The sequence below is a fragment of the Phyllostomus hastatus genome, unplaced genomic scaffold (assembly GCF_019186645.2).
Source record: "Phyllostomus hastatus isolate PE091 unplaced genomic scaffold, TTU_PhHast_1.1 phas_contig_80, whole genome shotgun sequence".
Lineage (NCBI taxonomy): Eukaryota > Metazoa > Chordata > Mammalia > Chiroptera > Phyllostomidae > Phyllostomus > Phyllostomus hastatus.
This window is the reverse complement of record NW_025333960.1, coordinates 17,305,909-17,326,487: the sequence shown is the minus strand read 5'-3', so window position 1 is coordinate 17,326,487 and position 20,579 is coordinate 17,305,909. Positions and strand designations below refer to the sequence as shown.

The window sequence follows — 20,579 nt, the reverse complement described above, 5'->3', positions numbered from 1 at the left end:
TTCCAACAAATTATGCAACTTGCTTCTTATTTTCAAAGTACAGTTTAATTAATGTCTGGGTACCAGCATTTGATAGAAATCTTATAAGAACATTTTCCTGGATTTCAAGTTAGTTAAATCTAAATTTGCTTAAGTATTAAGTAAAAGAGTTTGTGTTTATTTGCTAAAAGAAGTAGTAATAATTGCTGAGCAGATTCCTGAGGTTAATGTGACTTTCAGCTGAATTTGTTTTCATTGGTATGATGATTTTCTTTCCCAATTTTTGTAAAACCATACCCAAGAAATTTTAAGCCTTTTCACTTAAAAAAACAAATGGGCATGAAGAAATTTTAAGCCTTTTCACTTAAAGAAACAAATGGGTGTGAGGGTTGAACACTTAGTTTCCTTGAGCAGCAAGGAGTTTCTTCCAGACTTCACCATCTGGATATTGGTGTTTCTTTACGGATTCCTCCTTCATTTCTGTGGAATAACCAGCTTCCTATCAGACAAAAAGAAAAATGGAGTAGTGCTAGTAACCACCTGGAAGAAAAAGCATTTCTGTATTTCTGCTGCTCCTGTAAATGCTTTTAAATCTATGCCAGAGGCAACTGAGTTAATATTTTTAAGATAAATTTTCTGGTTGTTTGAAATGGAGGAGAGGGCACCCTATTGGCCACTTCCCAGGACTGGTGAGCTGATCAAATTTCCTCTGATAGGTCAACCCCTGTGTGTGAAAATAAGGCCTGATCTCTTGAAAATGTTGAGGATAAATGGCCCAGATAGCATAGCTGTAGTTAAAACTTGTCAGTTGACTGATCTGCTGGTCAGTGCCAGGTTTTCCTTTTTTTTTTTTTCTTTTGGTTTGTTTTTTTGCACAAGGAGTGCACATTTTAAGGACTCAACCTGTGAGGAAAGGCTGACATTAGAGAAGCCTCATGCGCGAAAATTTTACCCCCACACCCTGACCTTCAGGTCTTGGGAATTTGAGGTTGATGAACTAAAGAGCCATTTGTTTCTAGATAAGAAAATAAACTCCTAAGGAGTCAAAGCTTTGTGCTCTAGCTCATGCAAACCAATACAGCAGTGGCTTCCTCAGGGATGCCTTCCTACCAGAGCTCACCTTGGGAGGCATGTAAGAAGCATTCTTGATTATCACAGGATACTTGAAATGTTCGTGCAGGTGGTCAACATATTCGCACATCCTAGGAGGAAGAGATCAGGTGGGGCAATAATGCTTTAAGTTAGATAATTCACTTCTTGCCAGCTATTAAAGCAGAAAGGGTAGCCCTGGCTGGTTGGCTTAGTGGATAGAGTGCCAGTCTACAAACCTAAGGATCAACACAGAGAGGCAGCCACACTGATGTTGCCCTCTCTCCCTCCCACTCTCTAAAAATAAATAAATAAAATATTTTAAGAAAAGAAAGGGTGGACTTTGTCAAGGCTTGGTTGATAATCATGTTTCCCTCAACCTCTGTGCCTCCGGTTCTTCTCATCTGTGAAATATAGCAGTGTGGGGGTTTGGATGAATTGAATTGTGAAGTCTGTTTTAACTAACTAAAGGTTTTATAACCCCAAAAGGAATCAATTTAGACTCAATAAAGACCTGGGATTATTTGGGTGACTTTAGCCAAAATTTAGATGAATAGATTAAAATCACCAAATGGGGTTCCTTCTAGCTATACACATGATTTAGAAGAGCACAGGTTTTAGAATGAGACCAACCTGTTCATATTTGGTGTCAGCTACTTTCTGGTTTTGTGACCTGGGGTAAGTGGCCTAACTCTGCTGCCTAACCTTAGTCATCAGCTAATGACAGCTGCTGTGAGGGGCAGGCATGTGCCTGTGGGGAGGCTACACAAAGAAATTGGCTAAAGAGGGTCTCGTGGTTTCGGTGGACATACATGCTAAGTCATCAACTCTACTGTTTGCTACCTATAATCTGTAGAGACAGATCAAGAACCAGCCCCCTGGGAGAGACAGGTAGGCCTTGAGGACTGAACAGAGGACAGTGTTCCACACAGAATATTACAAAGCAGTGGTGTTGAGGTGTGACAGCACAGTGTCTGCCTATGGCTCGCTACTTGCACAGTGGCATTCCTGAGCAGTGAGGTCTGCTTTCCAGAGTGGAACGAGGCACTTTCACCCACTCCTTTGGGGTCACAGTGCATGGTGGCTCAGGGCTGACCCATTTTTTCTCATCTCTCAAGACCAGAGCCTTTCAAAGTTGGTTGGAACCCCCTTGGTTCTGCCTTCAAGAAATGATATGAGGGGCAAAATCAGAGTAACTTAGGGATTTCTAAAAATTTAATCTTTATTGTATTTTTTTCTACTACCATTTAGTCTTTTTCTCCTCCCCCCAGCAATCACCACACTGTTGTCCATGTCCATGAGTCCTTTTGGGATTTTTTTTATAGTTTAAAATATTTATGACAGCCCTGGCTAGTGTGACTCAGTGGATTGAGTGCTGGCCTGTGAACTGAAGCATTGCCAGTTCGATTCCCAGTCTTGGGCACATGCTTGGGTTGTGGGCCAGTTCCCCAGTAGGGGGTGCATGAGAAGCAACCACACATTGATGTTTCTCTCCCTTTCTTTCTCCCTCCCTTATCTTCTCTCTAAAAATAAATAAAAATCCTTTAAAAAATAAAATACTTCTAACATTAAAAGGCAGTGTGTGCCTACTCATTATCCAGCTTGGAAAAGAAGCCAGTACTTTATAACTGAAGCCCCCTATATACCCTGACCGGTCCCATTCCTTCCTCACAATCCTGAATTGTTTGGTGTTTACCTTTGCCACACATGTTCTCTTGCTTTCACTACATACTTCTAGGGATCTTTCTGTGACACCACGTTTAATTCCAAGAGAAAAGAACATAATAAATCCATATGTGTATAGATGACTAAAAGGAGATTGTCTTAATTTAAAGCTCACCTGGGGCCTGTTGAGAAATCAGATGGAACTAAATAATAATGATGTGACCAAATCAGGGAAAACTCAGGAAGAGGAGCTTGGACAGAGTGGAGAACACACCTATGATGACAGCGGGGCTTCAGAAAGTCAGAAACAGGTGCTGGTTGAGGAAGGAGTTCCAGTTTTCATCTGGTTGAAAACTTACCTCCTAAACAGTGATTCTATTACCAAGAACCTACCCCTCTAAAAGAAAATACTTCACTGCTAGGTCTCCTTGTTGCTGCCCTTCATGGAGAAGTGGAAGCAAAATGAACTTGGTCTTTGAGTCACAGAGGGTGCCAATGGGCAGGGTTCTTTGTGCCTCTGGTCACAAGAGCAGGGTTAAAAGATCTGGCCCAAGCCCTGGCTGGCGTAGCTCAGTGGACTGAGCGCGGGCTGTGAACCAAAGTGTCACAGGTTCGATTCCCAGTCAGGGTACATGCCTGGGTTGCAGGCCATGACCTCCAGCAACCGCACATAGATGTTTCTCTCTCTCTCTATCTCCCTCCCTTCCCTCTCTAAAATAAATAAATAAAATCTATAAAAAAATACCAATTTATTAAAAAAAGATCTGGCCTGGACGGAAGTACACAGCTGAAGTTAATGCCATATTACTCACCTGTTCGTGAGGCTTGCGGAGACTGATATGAAGTCAAATATAATCAGGTGCTGCACCAATTCACAGAGGCCGACTCCACCGGCATGGGGGCAAACAGGAACTGAAATGAAGGCAGGTTTCTACTGAATGCCAAGAGTTGGGCAGAGAGAGGGAAGGGGTGCAAGATTACAGTATTTCTTACTGCCTGCAAGTGATTAAATCATTCGTTAATGTTTAGGGATGAAATTCCAAGATGAAAATCATCAAAGATAACCTGATTAAGCCTAAAAGACAAAAAAAAAAAAAAGGCAAACTACAGAGGGAACCACAGGTGTCTCATGGTCGGGGAAATGGAGGTTTGGTCTCCAGGCTGCTGTGTCCTTACTTCCAAACTTTTTGGCCATCAGCAATACTGAGAGGTTCTCGTTGACACTTCCCAGCCTGCAGCTGTCAATCTGGAGAAACTGCAGGGCTTTCGCCTGTAGGAGCTGCTTAAATATCACTCTATTGTGGCACTGAAAATAGAATTACAATAAAACCAACAGAAGAATCAGCCTTGGCCTTCAGGATCTCTAAACCTGACAACGCACCAATTCTAAGTCACTCATTAGTGACCTTCAGAACACCTGCACTGTGTGTATTCTTTGTTCTCACTTGGCATTAGGCATGCTCTGATTGCGCAGGTGGGGACTGCCTGCTCACTGCTTACAAGTCTGCTGGTGGAACAGTGAGTCATGTGAAGTCACACTGCTTGCTATCTTTTAAGGAATAACTGCCATAGTGAAATGAGGCATCAGGGTGAAATACAGGACAGCAATGAGCAGGTGGCACGGACAGCAAAACAACCATGGCAGAGCAGCACTGCTCCTTCTGCTGGGAAAACCGAGACTCTGCTCCCTGTCTGTGCTCTGCTCCTGGGCTGGCTGCCACAGGTTTTGGCATGCACTTGTGCTTCACTTGTAAACACAAAATGTGAACGCAATCATGTTTACTCAAGTTGGAAGCTGGCTTTCTCAGAACCACACTGCATTGTATGCCCTTGCAATAACAGCAAGTTTAAATTGCTGCCTTATAAATTTCTTTCTGACACTTTGATAAGAATGACCTTAGTCATTGAATTTTAGAGTAATCCAGAAACTTCTGACTATATCTGACTCTTCACACTAATGAAGTGCTGTAAAATGATCCAATTTCTAAGATTATGAAAATTTCCCAACTCAAGATACAACAAGTTTTATAGCCTAACATGACAATGTCATCAATAGGTGGCTGGGGTGCACTGACCCTACGGACACGTCACTTACCTGTTCTCCTGTGGCAACGCCAATTCCTAATGGGGCCAATGCCTATAAAATACAAGACAACCTGGTGTTATTTTCCTAAGTTTTTGAACTGAATGTTCAGTGTTTAAAATTTAGAGCTATTTATTTAATGTTTAAATATTCAGAGCTGAAGAAAGGATGTCCAGCCGCTGAGTGGCACGAGGCAGTCAAGGGGAAGTGCAAGCACACAGGAGGGGCTGCCTGCGTCTGCAGAGGGGAAAGGCCGTGCTTATCATGTGCTGCTCCCTTCCTGGCTCCGGCTGTGCAGGTTCTGTCTGGAGCCCAGGCAGTGAGGCGGAACTGGGAGAAGACAGGAGCCACTGTGGCCTGTCGGCTTGTCACAGACACGAGCGGTTCAGCCCCTGACTGAGTCCTTCTTATAGGTCACCACTCTCTTTATTCCCATCTTCTTTCCCCCTTCAGTGGTTATTCTAGAGCCCTGTCCCTTCAAGCTCAGTGGGTGGCTACAGATCTTGCTTCACAGGTTGGGTTCAGGGGGTGAGGTACTGGAATCTTCTGGTGATGCTGCTCTTTCTGTCTTCCCTGCTGAAGCTACTTCACTCCCCACCACCTGGGCTCTAGGCCCATACCTCCCCAGGTCCCACTGGGACTGCACAGCCACACGCTCCCCTCAGGCATGTTTGGTTTCTCCATGGCTTGGCTTTCCCATTGTTTAGGGAACAATATCAATGAGGCTAATGGCTAACAGTTTCTGGGCTCTTATCTGGCTTTGTGCAAAACCCTGAGTGAACTGACTCCTCATCACAACTCAGTGGGATAGAAGCCATCATGATCCCAATTTCACAGATGAAAAAAGGCGCACAGGTGTATTAACTGTCCTAGATCAAAGTTTAGAAAGTTGTGGAGCCGGAGCTTGAAATTTCAGATGACTCCAGAGCCAGTGGAGGCATCTGAATCACTAGGTATGCTGACTTTCCTGAAGGAAAATTCTTAATTTAGGAACCAGGTGTCCCCAGTTCCACTCCCTGGCCTGTCTCTAACAAGATGTGTGGATTTGGGTGAGTCATAGCCTACCCGCAAGTCAGGAGTTAGAGCAGCTGGTCACCAAGGTGCCATTAGCACCAACAGCTTATGGTTCCTGAAACTCCTAATTTAAGTAGGCTGGGTCCTTTATCTCAAAAAAAAATGGGGATGGAGAGGAAGAAAGATGGTGGGGAGGAACAGCCATTTGACTTATTCATTCTACTATCTTTAAAGCATGTTTCTAACTCTGAATAGGTACCAAATTTTATTTCCTCCTTTAAATATTTCCTCAATCTGCCCTATTCTAGTTGTCCTCCTCCCCACTTAATGCAAAAGCCCCCTAGCCCCTATCCCAGCCTCCATTCTCTTTCTGCCCATTCCTCACCTCTCCTACACCCCCATGTCGCCCAGCCTACACACTGCTACCAGTCAAATTGTCTTTACTCCCCTTCTCTCATTCAAGAACCTCAAGTGCTGTGCTGTGTTCCGCTGCCTCTTCTGAGCAGGTGGACCCATAACCTGGCCCCATGCACCTGCCGTCTCCACAGCCCCCACCACGCACTCCCATTCCACTGGTCCCTCCGTAGCCCTACTGTGCTGGCTCACTCAGCTCCCCCAGCCTCGGTTTCTCTTCCCCACCTTCTTCAGATGCGTCTGAGGGGACGGCCTCCCCCACACCCTTGGAGGGTTGAAGCCCAGGAGAGCTTCTGAGGAGACCCTCCAGGTGGCAGAGGTTCCAACCTTCTTTCTACTGCCCTCAGCACTCAGAGCCCTGGCCCCACGTTCCGCCTGTCTGTTCCATGGATCCTAGTTTTCTCTCCAGCCAGGCTGTAAAGTGGGGAAAGTGGAGGGCACTCCTTAAACACGGGTTTTTGTGGTGTCGAATATACGGAAATCTTATGTTGATTTACTGAGAGACATGGACCCCACATCCCAGTAGGACCTGTGACTTCATGTAGGTACATAATGAGGCATCCCTCCTGGAACTGGGGACTAAGACTGTGCTCAGAGGGAAATTTTAAGAGCAGCAAGTACAGAGGGGAGAGTAGAGCAATGCCAAGTCGCCTCAAGGAGAAAAAACTGTTCCTAGGCTCCTAGGTGGGTGGGGCTGGCCTTTAAGCCAAATGAACGTACTAACCCAATGGCACAGTGTGGTGGGAAAAGGGTATCAGATGAAAAAATGAAAGGGGGGTCAGAGGTGTATGTTAGCAGGGCCTGCACAAGGACTGTCTAGGGAGGTTTAAGCCTCAGCACGGCTGGGGCCAGACAGAGGCAGGTATATCTGCACTGCAAAGATGGATGTGTTGGGCCACCTCAGTCTGACGTCACCACACTCTCAAACCCCATAACCAGTTCCTGCCCTGATTCCTCACTCATCCAGTAGCCTTCGGTTGCATATGGCTACTCATGGAGCTTGCTCTGGTCAGAGGATACAAAATCTAGATCTCCCAGAAGTTACAATTTTCCTTCTAAATTAACCAACTGGCATTCTGGTTTTATATATTCGTGCTGTAAGCTGAGCTAATGGGAGACTCTCTGAGAGATGAGATGTTTCTCAGATGTTCTGACAAGTCAGGTTCTAACTAACCCTGGAAGGGAGCACGGCCAGCCCCCAGTCGGGGTGGGTTTGTGCAAGAAGAGCCCTGGTACGAGGGAAACAGGCAGACGGCCTTATCTCGGGGAGGCCTGGCCTTGGCGCAGCTGAGCAAGCCTTTTCTTTTGAGTCATCCAGAGGAATCTACATTTTTTGTTTTATTCTCAGTGAGTAAAATATTTAGTGTCAATCAGATTTCTATTTGTAGTCATGAGAACCATGTCTGTCAACACTGACAAAATGGTTGGCGTGGCCTTTCAGCTTTTAGCCATTTACTTTCTCTAAAATAAATAGAAATAAGGTCAGTTGATAAACTGAAGTGAACGATTACTTCACCTACTTCATCAGGAAAAGTGAAGGGGGATAAGGGAAAGAATTTTAGGATCTGTTGTGGCCACCCTGGAAAACCAAGCAGAAAATAACGTGACAGTGACAGGACAGCAGCAGCTGTAGTTTTTCTACCTCGGAGATGGTGGCGTGTCCCAGAATGTCATCAGGGGAGGTTGGCTCCTCAATCCACAGTGGCTTGAACTCAGCCAGCTTTGACATCCACTCCACTGCCTCGGGCACATCCCAGCGCTGATTGGCATCCATCATCTGTAAGGAGAGACCTGGGAGGTAAGGTCTGCCAGGGGCTGACCTTGCTGCAGGGCTGTGGCTCCCAGAAAGGAAATGCTGTCACTAGTACCACCAACTGATGAGCAAGGCTCCCCTAAGGAGCCTGACACTCCATCTTTGGAGGACCAGCATGCAGCCACAACAAAGGGAATCAACGAGCAGCCACTGCTACCAGAATTTGGGCTCCAGATACTGCAAGTCTTCAAATTATGAGATGCTGCAGGAAATTTACTCTTGTTTATATCAATTAGCCTATGGTAAGGCTGGTTTCCTTACTCATCGTTTCACCTACAGTCACAGAACCTACCGATGACATAAGTGAGGACTTCCTGTACTGTCTGTCTTTGGAGGGGATGTCCGGAAGTGCCCTGAGCTGGGCCCTCGGCAAGTGTTCACTGGCCCTGGAGCTCTGACCCAGTCTGCATTTAGGTGCCACCCAAATACATTCGTGTTGCAGTGTTCATTGTTTGTGGGAACCGTTTTACCACATTCTAAATCGTGCACAGCCAATACTGAGTTTGGTCAGTGGTCATTTATGGGTGCCTACCATGTTTCTGGCGTAGTAATAAATAACCAGACTCCACCATTAGTTTAGCATCTATGCCACTAGGCATTTTATGCATTTTCCCCATTTAATATTTATAATAACTCTATGAAACAGTTCATATTAACCCATTTTACAGCTAAAACTGACATGCAGAAAAGTAACTTGCCTACGAATAATAAGTCAAGTAAGTGGTAAGTTCAAGTCTAGGCCCCTTACTCCAAGGCCCTAGCTCTCTTTGTGCAGAGACCCTGCCTGGGAGCCAGGTGCTGGGTCTGCAGAAACTAACAAAGGGCTCCTCCATCCCTGACACTATCACGCTTCCAGAAGAGAGACACAGAAACAGCCATCTCTTGTACAGCGATATTGCACCTTTTTCATCTCATGGCACACATAAACTAATTACTAAAATTCCATAGCACACCAAAAAATATATATTTTTTGCCGATCTGACAAAAACTAGACATAATTTTGATTAATTTATGGAAAAAATAATAGTAATTACCTACACTTTTTGTTCCAAAGTGACTTTTTAAAAAATCAGGTGTTGCCTTGGCTGGTGTGGCTCAATAGGTTGAATGCCAGCCTGTGAGCCAGGGGGTCACTGGTTTGGTTCCTGGTTCGGGCACATGCCTGGGGTACAGGCTGGATCCCCAGTTGGGAGTGTGCAAGAGGTGACTGACCAATGTATCTCTTACACATCGATTTTTCTCTCCCTGTCCTTCTACCTCCCTTCCTGTCTCTAAAAATAAGTAAAAGCTTTTAAAAACACCAGGTGCCAATACTTGTACATAAGTATCTCTGGTACCAAGAATTAACCAATTAGACACAGCCTTGTTATGCAACATGACCAATAAGATGCAACTCTATTATATGATCTACATATTTATGGTTCAAGACAGGGCATTCACACTAGATGGCTATTGTTGTGTTGGCTGTTGTCATTTTTTTTTATTTGACAATCCAAGGGAAAAGAGGGCAATGCCCCTGACTAAATAGTCAAGTATCGTTCTCGTGGCATACCGGTTAAAGCTGCTGCTCTAGGAGAATGCGCCATGTGGTAAGAGCACTCCATAGAGCACTGTGAGAACCAGAGGGCAGTACACCCAGAGTCAATTATTATAAATAATTTAGATGATGATGACCTCATAAGAAAAAAAGTAGCATTAATTCATGTATCAATAATGGGACATCTGATCCTAGGTCAAGGACTCCAAACGTCTATTTTAACTTGGGAAACAAGCCTCTGAAACTTCATAAAAACATCTTAGTGTGACTTCCTTTTATGAAAATACTTCACACATAGTAATAAATGTTTTCAAGACTATACAGTTAGGCATACTGATCCTTTCATATATCTCAGTCACATTTCCAGCATTTCTTCAACAATGGCTTCCTGAGACCCACTTACCTGGTGAGCTACGTGTGGGGCAGACTTGTTAAGAAGTGAGATTGAGAGATTAATCTCCCTGGGGCACAGTGGGGCACCCATGGGAGAACTATTTGCTTGCTCAGGTGCATCCATATTAGCAAGAAGGAATTATACCTAATCCTGATCTTCACTAGTTCTGAAGAATAAAAAAAATTTTAACCATGAGCCCCTGCAATTGTTTATTTTTAAAAGAATTCTCCTGCTGTAACAAAACCACAAAGCTGTATTTCTTCTGGCATTCAGTTTCAAAACTCTTAATGCTTTTTAATCCTTGTTGGAAATTTGTAGTTTGGCCCTGGACAAAGACTTCCTGTAAGCCTGCTTATTTCTCAGTGGGAGGAGAAGATATTTACCAAAGTCTTCTCAGGTCCAATTATGTCTCTGATGAGTCGGCACCTACGGATGTCATCCTGGAGATCAGCACCAACTTTTACCTTAAACCTGTAAAATTTGGTTTGATGGTTTATGTGCCCTGATTTAGCAAAGATAACTGGATTCTCTGCAGAAGTGACCATCTCTGTCAATAATTCACAGATCACATTTTCTAGTGACTTCTTGCTCTTTCCCAATCTTCAGACAAATCACTTGAGAATAAATCCTACAAATAGTATCTCTTTTCTCACTATCACAGGGCAATGACTATAAATTACCTACTGACCTAAAGTTAAGAAACTGGAGAGAGCAATTAGACTTTAATAACATTAACTGAGTTTTTGCTGTGCCATGAAAAAGAATTAAAGATGACCCGGCTGGTATAGCTCAGTGGACTGAGCACAGGCCTGCAAAGCCAAGGGTTGCTGGTTTGATTCCCAGTTGGGGCACATGCCTGGGCTGCAGGCCAGGTCCCCAGTATGGGGCATGCAAGAGGCAACCACACATTGATGTTATCCTCCCTCTCTTTCTCCCTCACTTCCCCTCTAAAAATAAATAAATAAACAAAATGTTAAAAAAAAAAGAATTAAGGATGAGAAAGCCATAAACTTAAAGAGGAGAGAGTGGACTGGGAAGGAGAGCCGAGTGAGCCTTCCTGTCACACCCTGAATGAAGAGTAGAGTTGACAGAATATCCCTGTCTGCATGGTCCTTTACCAGAGCAGAGGGCTTCATCCAAAATCAACTCAGTGAGTAGTCGGCCACAGGGACCCCATGGTGCAGGGGCCTTGGTCACATAACTAGGGAGCAGCAGAGGTCTCCTTTACATCATAGCTGGCCACTGCAGGGGCTCCCTTAATCTGTTTTGACTCCCAACTGCTCTCCAGACCTGGGCCTCCACACTGCTCCCCATGACTCTGCTGAAGTTGTTTTGCTGGTCAGAAGAGGTGTGGTCATTCTGACTATAACACTGCAACGTGCAAGAGGTGCCACTACCACGGGTGAGGCTGGTATCCTCTCCCTTGTTCACCAGCCTCCCTGCCCTGCACACTCAACATCAAGTCTGCTGCTCCAGATAGAACCTGAGGTCCTCTCTCTACTTTGTACGATGCCCACCCTCCGTGCCAACAAGAGAACCTGCAGAACACCACACACACTCAGGCACCTGCTGCCATTCTCTCCCCTCTGCTCAGCACAAAACACCTTTCTATCCCAGAAGAGAGCTTCAGCTTCTGGATGTGGGCTTCTTGTGATGGGAGGTCTTTGCAATCTCCCCTCAGCCCTCTCTGACTCACCAGATATGGCTGTGCCAACCTTTCCTGGGTATGTGCCAGAGGGAAGGTGCCAGCATGTACTGAGCACCTGCTGTGAATCCTGATTGTGCTGGTCCTTTTCAGATAGCAACTTTGAGGAGAATCATGAGTTAATATTATTCCCTATTTATAGAGAAAGAACATGAGGATCAGAGGGGTCAAGCAATTTGCCCATAATCACACAGCAAATACTAGCAGGCAATGAGGGAAAAGGGTAAGATTTGATTTTGAATCCATCACATGTGTAAGCCTCTTTCTATCACATCATGCTGCCTCCTTCAAATTCTCAATCACCACCCTGCATTTAGCTGAGGGGTTCATAAGAATTCTGCTGCCTCAAACAAACACACATCACCCAGGAGTCATGTTAAAATGAAGATTCTGATGCAGCAGGTCTGGGGAGAGGCCTGAGAGTCTGCATTTCTGACCAGCTCCAGGGGATGTTCATGCACCTGTTCCACAGACTACACTTTGAGCAGCAGGCAGCCAGGTGGCCAGACTGACTGAGCGTCATGTACAGCCTGGTGATTTTTCCCAGGCCAACGAGCCACCTTTAGCTACACTGATGGACTCACACTGACTATATGAGGAGAGGATGGTCCCTTTGTGTCCTGTACTATGTCAGAATCCAGGGCCACTGACAACTGGTTTACCCAGAGGAAGACACCAGGGGTGCCCAGGGCTCCATAACCACGCAGGAGGGAGATAGCAGAAAAGGGCAGATGGTTAGTCTGGTTAGAACATGGCCCAGAGGAAGAGACGGGCTGTCTCAAGAGCCTGGCTCTGGGAAACTCTGTGAAGATTTGGGACTAGTGACTGAAAGTTATATGGAAACAAAGGGCTTGAGACGTTAAAGCTCTTTCCAACACTTGAAGCCTTCCAACAATGCAAAAGTGCCTTATAAAGTTAAGCTCGCTGCTTCTGGAGGTTTTCAACTAAAAGTTCAATCAATGCTTGTTAGTGATAATAAAGAATGGATTTCCAGTGGATTTCTAAGAATTTGCTTACGCTGAGTGGTGCTTGAAACCAGTGATCTCCAAGGTCTCTTTCAACTCTGATGTTCTATGATTCTAATTAGGACTCAAGTCTATCTTTTTTTTTTAATCCTCACCCAAGGATATGTTTATTGATTTTAGAAAAAGATGAAGGGAGAGAGGGAAAGAAACATCAATGTGAGAAACATTGACCAGGTGCCTCCCATATGCTCCCTGACCAGGGACCGCCCACAACCCAGGTAATGTTTCCTGACTAGGATCGAATCTGTAACCTTTTTCTGGTGTATGGGACTTTGGCTCCAACCAACTGAACCGCCCGGCCATCACCTCACCTCTTATCTTTGGAAAAAGAGCATGGCCTAAGCTGAAATGCCTCTTAGTGTATCTCTACACACCAGACTGCTCTTGAGAGAATCTTGGCCTTCTTAGTGCCTCTTGATCCTGGTTCCTTTCCATTGCTGAGCCTCTCATGCTGCCTGTTGGAAGAGTCAGGTTCATTATCACACAAATAACTTACCTGGTCCAGCCGCTCTTCAGGGCCTCCATGCAGAGCTGCGGGGAGAGGAGCACAGCCATCAGCATACACTGAAAAGCTCTCTCGGTCTATTGAGCACCTCAGTAATTTCTGATCTGGTTTCACAAACACTGGTTTTAGCAGGAACCAGAAGAATAGCCATGTGTTGTTGAAATTCAGAGCAGAAACAGCTTAGCCAACAAGCATAACTCTTTGTACTCACAGGATAACTTTTTTCCTCGTTTCTATGGTAACTGTTTCTTTAATTGTCACAACATTCCTGGAGGGGGAGTGGAGCCTTTATGTCCCTCTTTTTAAAGCTATATTCTGTGGCATCCACAGAATTAATGGATGTAAGGGTAAGAAACAGTATCTAGTCTCTCTCTGACCCAGCTGTGGGTGAGTATGGTAAGATGGAAAAGAGTGATAAGTCAGCCACACGATGACTGTGCTGCAAACACCACACAGTTTACAGCATTTTTCTGAATCCTCATATCCAGCCATGAGGTAAGAAAATATTTCCCCATTTCACAGTGAGGAACCTGAGACTCAGCTTGATGATGTGTAACCTGCACAATGTTACATTGCTGCTTCTGCCTGGGAATCAAATCCTAGGCTTTCAGAACCCAAAGTGGGAGTCACTGGTCACAGAGTCCCAGTTGTCCCGTGTCAGAGTCCTGCATCCAAAAAGTGAATGGCTTTGCTTTTGCTTGAGCAAAAGTACTTCCAGCGTGAAGCTTCGGAGCCATAAGGATTTAGAAAGGCTAACAAGAAAATATTAAAACTCTTCCAGGAAGCCAGGAATATAAAACCTGTCTACCAGATTGGGTTCAAATGCCTACCTGCTTCAGCGTGTCATCTGAGTACCCCAGCCAGGCGCACGACGTGGTGTAGGCAGGGTAGCCATGCATTAGCATTTGCTCTTCTGTGGAAACACAATGCTCGTCAACACTTTGTTCTTTCCAGGGGCCTTCAGAATTAGATTGCCTGTAGCTAAGCTGCTGCTCCTCAGAGAATCTCTTTCTGATCCTGCACCCAGCCCCTAGTCCAGCTCTAGGATGCATTCAAGATCATGCACATTCTGAAGATGTCAAACGGGGGAGGGGGGGTGTTACACAGTGATCAGGATACCCTCTAGGACTGCCCACTAGCCAAGGGCCTCCCCGCATAGTCAAACCACACTCAGGAGGCTTCTTTGTCCAGATTCAACTGGCTTTTGAGGACCTGGCTGCTGGGCATGAGGCATTTGGGAGGACAATGTGAACCCCAAAAGGACAGAGACAGTCAAAAGTAAACAATGATAAAAAATAATGCAGGAAATTTCCTCATAACCCACCTCTCTCTTTTTTACCAACTTGACCTTTCTGCAGTATTTCTGGAAAAAGTAAAAAGCATCATCACTCTCTTAGACAACAAATGCTACATGCACTATGTGGTTTACACATCAGCATGTACCAGAGAGCTTCCAGTTCCATCACCTGAATATGACTCACCGTAGGCTTCCTCTTCAGTCAGGATGTCAGTGATGTACCTGAAATCGATGCAGGATAGCAGCATCCTGGGATCCTGGCAGCGTGACAGGAAGGGGAAACGGCTGGACTCAATTCACAAGTGGATTGTGCTCACACTGATACATGGGGCTTATCCTTTTGGGGAAAGGGCCTTTGGGATTTGTGTTACACTGTTTGATTCCATCACCCTTGGTGCAGAGTCCTTCTGAGGCTCATTGCCACCTCCTGATGAAGTCCTTAGGCCCTCATGCTTTGACCCCTTGCTCCCTCCCCATCCCTCCTCTCCCTCCCCATCCCTCCTCTCCCTCTAAACCTAGGCTCCTCATTCCAGGCTCCCCATTCTGGGCTCTGGAAAGGGGATGGGGTGTGAGGCTAGCACAGTTGTCTCTTCTATGGGACAACTAGTTAAGTGGGTAGATGAGCGCATGATGTCACTCTCCATCTCTGCCTCCACACTTCAGGGCTGACCGTTATACTGGAGCAGCTTAGAGGGGGAGGAGAGAAGGCTGGTCTCAGAGCCAGGCCACTCAGTGTCAGCCCTGTGCTCACTGTTTACCAGCAGCATAACCTTGGGCAATAACCTCTCCTCTCAACTAGGGGTGATCACTTGGCTGACAGGAGCAAAGTGGATTGAGTATGAGTGTGCCCAGTGTGCTGACTCATCACTGGATCATCACTGGCTGTACTCTCCTTTCCCCTTCCTGCCCCAGGCTCAGGCTCTGGCCACGCTGGGAGGACATTCAGTTAGGCCTCTGGCTGAGACCTCTCCCCATCCCAATGAGCAAACACTTAGGAAGTAACTGGTAGCTTCCCCACTCAGGTTTTACTGTGACGAATAATACTCTACTATAATCGTTAAAAATCATAAAAGAACTTTCTATGTTGAGATTCTGCTTCTTTTATGAGTACTAGCATTGAAAGAGGAAACAGAATCTAAAAGAAGAAATCCACAGGTGGGATTTCAGGCACCTCAGGTCATTCAGTTTTGGGGTCTCCTCTTGCATTTCTCTGAAAGGCTAACCTTGAGCCTGAAGGTGGCTCAAGAGGTCCCATCCTTCCCCTTCAGATGGTCCCCCGATGCCGCCCATAGCCATGTCAGAGAGACGGTATGATATCCTCCTGTCTTCACTTTCCTCCAGAGAAGGGACAACGTCTGCTGGCCCAACTGTCTTTAAGGCCACAGTGTCCTCTTTTCTCCTTAATTGTGATGCCAAATAACAACAGAGGCCTTCATTTGTTGATTGCAAGAGTTTTAGTGACCATCACCCTGAGGCAGCTGATGCTCAGAGGTGAAGTGACTTGTCCAAGGTCACCCAGCCAGTAAGTGGTAGAGCCCGGATTCAAAGCCAGGCCTGCCCGATGGTGCAGATGCTCATCCCTGCTATAAACAGGTGGAGGGGAACATAGAGTGAGGTGTTTATCTTTCAGTGTTTGGCTCCTGCCCTGATGGAATCATATAGTGCAGACACAACGTTCTCATCCGTCACTTTCTTTCAAAATCAAAGTGACCAAATAGTATGTTAACAATATCTTGCTCTTCAGGGTTTATAAATCACTTCTCTCATTAGTCCTTGAACCAATTCTTCCAGGTTCCCAGAGAAGGTATGATCATCCCTTTTTCATAGTTAGAAAACAGAGGCTCTAAGAATAATATGAAAGCTCCACAGGGCGGGCGGGGAACCTAACTCCGTGCTTCCCATGGGGCCACCCAGTGATCCACAGACAGTCCTGACTATATTTACTGATTATCAAAGGGCAAGTAATCTATAATATCCACTTATTTACAGAAACAATTATAATGTGAAAGAATTTACTTACCATGTCAACAAGTAACTTCCAGAGAGGCTTGAAGAAAAGAAGATTTGTAAACCATATGCATCACATGTGAAAGTAAATGTGAACTCCGCCCATCAAACACCTGCCCACCTGCCCACCTGCCCACCCGTCTCTAACACTGCCTCCTGGCTCCTCACCTCTGACCCTTCTGCCCCCACTTCCTTCTCAGTCTTTTCTGACTTCTATGATCTCCTAACTACTGCCAATATCTCTAAGGGAGAAAAAAAAATCAAACAATTGCCTGTGCTTCCTTTGGGGGCCTGCTGTGTATTTGTCTTTCAGGCTGCGTGTAGAGGAAGTGTTTATTCCTCTGCACAGGCTGTGCTGTTCCACAGAAATGCCTGAGCGAGTTACCTTTCTCTCCTGCTTGGCCCACAGGTCCCACACAGCATTGAGAACAGCTGCCGTAGCCAGATGCACAACCCCTTTCTCTGGGCCGATCTAGTTAGGAAGCAAAACATACAGCACATCTTAGAAATGAAAAGCATATTTGGTCTCCTAGCCAGGGTCATATTTCAAGAATTAAAAGGCAGCAATTGAAACTCACTTAAAATGCTAAGTTTTGTTTTGTTTTGTTTTGTTTTGTTTTTTAAATAGTGACTACAGAAGAGTTGCATGAATAGCGCAAAAAAGCCCCTCCGGCATATGCAGGGTCTGGCAGAAGTAAGGCCTGCTACAGTGTGCTCAGTAGGGTAATAACATGGGTGTAATAATTTATAGTTTCAATTTGAACATTTCACCTAAAATGTCATATGGTGTGCTTGTGTGTGATATTGTTATGTTACAGAATTACATGCTTATGATTCTGTAATAAAAAAAGGGACTTATTTGTGCCAGACCCCTGTATATTTCTTCTCTCTCAGTTGTTTGTATGGAAAATAAAACAATAATTAATAAATAAAACATAAGAATAAACTCTGTTACATATACTCACTCACAACTGTAAACCTACTTTCTCGCCACTTTGTGTGCATATATACATTATATATAATAAATGCATATTTATAATACATATTTTATCTTTCATAAGTATATTATAAATAACATTTATTTTACTGAGCAATTTACGAGTAAGTCGCAGGTATCATGCCTCTTCAACGCTAAATGTTTCAGTGTGTAGTTCCTAAAAACAAGGCTATTTCTCTACATAACCACAGCACAATGATCAAATTCAGGGACTAGAACACTGATAGAATTCTAATACCTAAAAGACAGATCGGAATAAAATTCCATCAATGGCCCAAACAATGTACTTCACTTTATTCACATGTTCCATTTAGTTACCATGTCTCTTCAGTTTCTTTTTATCCTGAACAACTTTTATTTTAAAAATGCCATTGACATTTTTATTTTTTTAACTTATGTTTTATTAATTATACTATTACAGTTGTCCTAATTTCCCCCCCTTTTTTCCCCTCCACCCATCACCCCCCATTCCTTAGGCAATGCCCCCACTATTGTTCATGTCTGTGGGTCATGGGTGTAAGTCCTTTGGCAACTCCATTTCCTGTACTGTACTTACATCCCCATGGCTACTCTGTAACCACCTATTTGTACTTCTTCATCCCCTCACCTCTCACCCACTCTCCCACATCCCACTCCCATCTTATTTTGGACTCAGTGCTTCCTGGATTTGCATGTCTATTTCCTTTACCAAATTGGGGAAGTTTTCTTCCATTATTTTTTCAAATAGCTTTCCATTTTCTTGCTCTTTCTCTTCTTCTGGCACCAGTATGAAGTGAATGTTGGATTGCTCCAAGTTGTTCTACAGGCTGCTTACAATACTCTCACTTTTTTTTCTTTGATTTTCATTTCTTCTTGTTCTTTTTTTTTAAAAAGATTTTATTTATTTATTTTTGGAGAGGGAAGGGAGGGAGATAGAGAGAGAGAGAGAGAAACATCAATGTGCGGTTACTGGGGGTTATGGTCTGCAAACCAGGAATGTACCCTGGCTGGGAATCGAACCTGCGACACTTTGGTTCGCAAGCTCGCGCTCAATCCACTGAGCTACGCCAGCCAGGGCTGCTTCTTGTTGTTCTGATTGGTTGTTTTTTGCATTCCTCTTTCCAAATCATTAATTCTTAGCTTCATGCACTCTATTATTTTTTCCCTGTAAATTTTCTTTATTTCAATTAGTGTATCCTCCATTTCTGACTGGATCTTTTTTATGCTACTGAGATCCTCACAAAGTTCCTTGAATGTCCTTATAACCAGTGTTTTGAACTCTGTATCTGATGGGGGCTCAAAAGTTGGAACATTTTAGTTTAATTAATAGCTAATAAGTTTAGTAATCAATGCAAGTAAAGCTATTGTTCCAGGTAATGAAGGTATGACCCACCCTGACTCCAGGAGACCATAAGCAGTTCCACCTTTCTGCCTCAGGGGGACTGCAAGCAATTCAAGATGGTATCTGAGCCATTGTACCAGGGTGAGGTTATCACCACCCAGGACACAGCTAAAGACCATCACCCAGTGAGAGAATGCTGCAGTTTTTTAAATCCAATTAACTTTTCCCTGAGTTTCAAACCCCTTACACACACTTTGTTCTCCTTATAAAAAGGGTCATTTTAAAATGGAATTTAAGATGGTCTGTTAGGTTACAAACCTGCTGTCTTTTCAGATCTCCGGTTATCTGAAAAAAAAAAAAACCACCCATAAAGATTCAATCCTTGCCTCTGTGCATTGGGTCTGGTAGGTGTCAGGCAGCACGAAAACCAGCTTTTCCAGTTTTAAATCTGATAGACTGCTTATCTCTATTTTGTTTAGTTCTTTTTCTGGAGCTTTGACCTGTTATTTCATTTGGGCCATGTTTCTTTGTCTCCTCATTTTGGCAGCCTCCCTGTGTTTGTTTCTATGTATTAGGTAGAGCTGCTTTTGACTCCATGTCTTTGTAGTATGGCCTGGGATAGTAGGTGCCCTGAGGATCCAGTGACACAGCCTCCCCTATCACCTAAGCTGGGTACTTGAGGTGCACCCTCCATGTGGGCTGAGTACACCCTCCTTTTATATTTGAGCCTTGATTGCTGTTGGCAGGTCCATGGGAGGAATTTTCCCAGGCCAGGCAGGTACAAGGACTTACTGACCACTGACCACCAACCTCTGCCCTCTATGGAGTATCAGCTGTGCAAGAGCAGGGTGGTAGTGTTCCCACCACCTTGGGTGGTCTGTAGCTGACCCCTGGGCGCATGGGCTCTGGGGTTTCTTGGATGGTGCTGGCCAAGGTCAGCCCCCATCTGTGTTTTTCCAAGGCCATCTTGCCTAAGCTATAAAGCAATCTGAGATGGCTGCTACTTGTGCTGTGCTTGGAATTTCCCAGGCAAAGCCAAACTGTGAACTTAGGCTGGCTGCTGCTAGTATCAGGCCTGGGGCCACTTAGCAAGAGGTACATGGACTGGGGGTTCTCTGAGCCTGGCTATTGCTTGTTTGAGAGGATTTAGGAAGTTGTGAAGCATGAGCCAAGACCAGCCTTTCATATGGAGAAGCCACTATTCATATACAGGTCAGCCAGTAAGTTGGGTGGGATCGGGAGTCTCTGGGGATCTCCAGAGCAGGGCAACCAGTGTTAGGCAGGTTGATGGAGTCTCGGGTATGGCCCCAGCCTGCCAGCTCCATGGCTCTGCGGGCATAGGGCTCAGAAAAGGGAAACGGTCTCTTCCTGTTTGCCTTTCTGTTTGGGAGAAAGCTATCCCACAACTCTTGCCATGATGCCAGACACTTCAGTTCTTCCCTGTATGCCACTGGTGGCTTTCAAGCTGCTACCCCAGTGCTGGAGCTCAGAGAGAGTGACTCTGAGTAAGTCCACGTGTGGGTTCTTTAAGAGGAACTGCTTAGGACTCAAGAATTTTCTTCCACCAGCTCAATCCCTGCTGGTTTTTGCAGCTAAAAATTATGAGGACTTATCTTCCTGCCACTGGAACCCTGGGCTGGGAGGCCTTGTGTGGGGCTGGGGCTACTTCCTCTCAAGCTATCCCTCCCGAATTTTTTTTTAAATACTTTTTGGAAGACATGACCCAGTTCTTTC

The 20,579-nt window shown here is 44.9% G+C and overlaps 1 protein-coding gene across 3 annotated transcripts in view; it reads right to left on the bottom strand.

The window, feature by feature from the left end:
- Positions 1 to 26: 26 nt before the first annotated feature.
- The window catches only part of ENOSF1 (enolase superfamily member 1), a 32,438-nt gene continuing 11,885 nt past the window's right edge, over positions 27 to 20,579 (bottom strand). For 2 of the 3 annotated variants that reach the window (XM_045849679.1, XM_045849681.1), the window contains exons 4-17: positions 19,164 to 19,190; positions 16,913 to 16,999; positions 16,541 to 16,567; positions 14,705 to 14,777; positions 14,548 to 14,586; positions 14,054 to 14,136; positions 13,215 to 13,249; positions 10,372 to 10,459; positions 7,887 to 8,021; positions 4,829 to 4,870; positions 3,910 to 4,039; positions 3,546 to 3,645; positions 1,100 to 1,181; positions 27 to 478 (exon numbers count right to left, since the gene is read on the bottom strand). In XM_045849679.1, coding sequence (XP_045705635.1) covers positions 377 to 478; positions 1,100 to 1,181; positions 3,546 to 3,645; positions 3,910 to 4,039; positions 4,829 to 4,870; positions 7,887 to 8,021; positions 10,372 to 10,459; positions 13,215 to 13,249; positions 14,054 to 14,136; positions 14,548 to 14,586; positions 14,705 to 14,777; positions 16,541 to 16,567; positions 16,913 to 16,999; positions 19,164 to 19,190 — 1,050 coding nt within the window. In that variant the 3' untranslated portion in view covers positions 27 to 376. The remainder of the gene's footprint in view (positions 479 to 1,099; positions 1,182 to 3,545; positions 3,646 to 3,909; positions 4,040 to 4,828; positions 4,871 to 7,886; positions 8,022 to 10,371; positions 10,460 to 13,214; positions 13,250 to 14,053; positions 14,137 to 14,547; positions 14,587 to 14,704; positions 14,778 to 16,540; positions 16,568 to 16,912; positions 17,000 to 19,163; positions 19,191 to 20,579) is intronic. The other variant, XM_045849680.1, reaches the window with a different exon arrangement.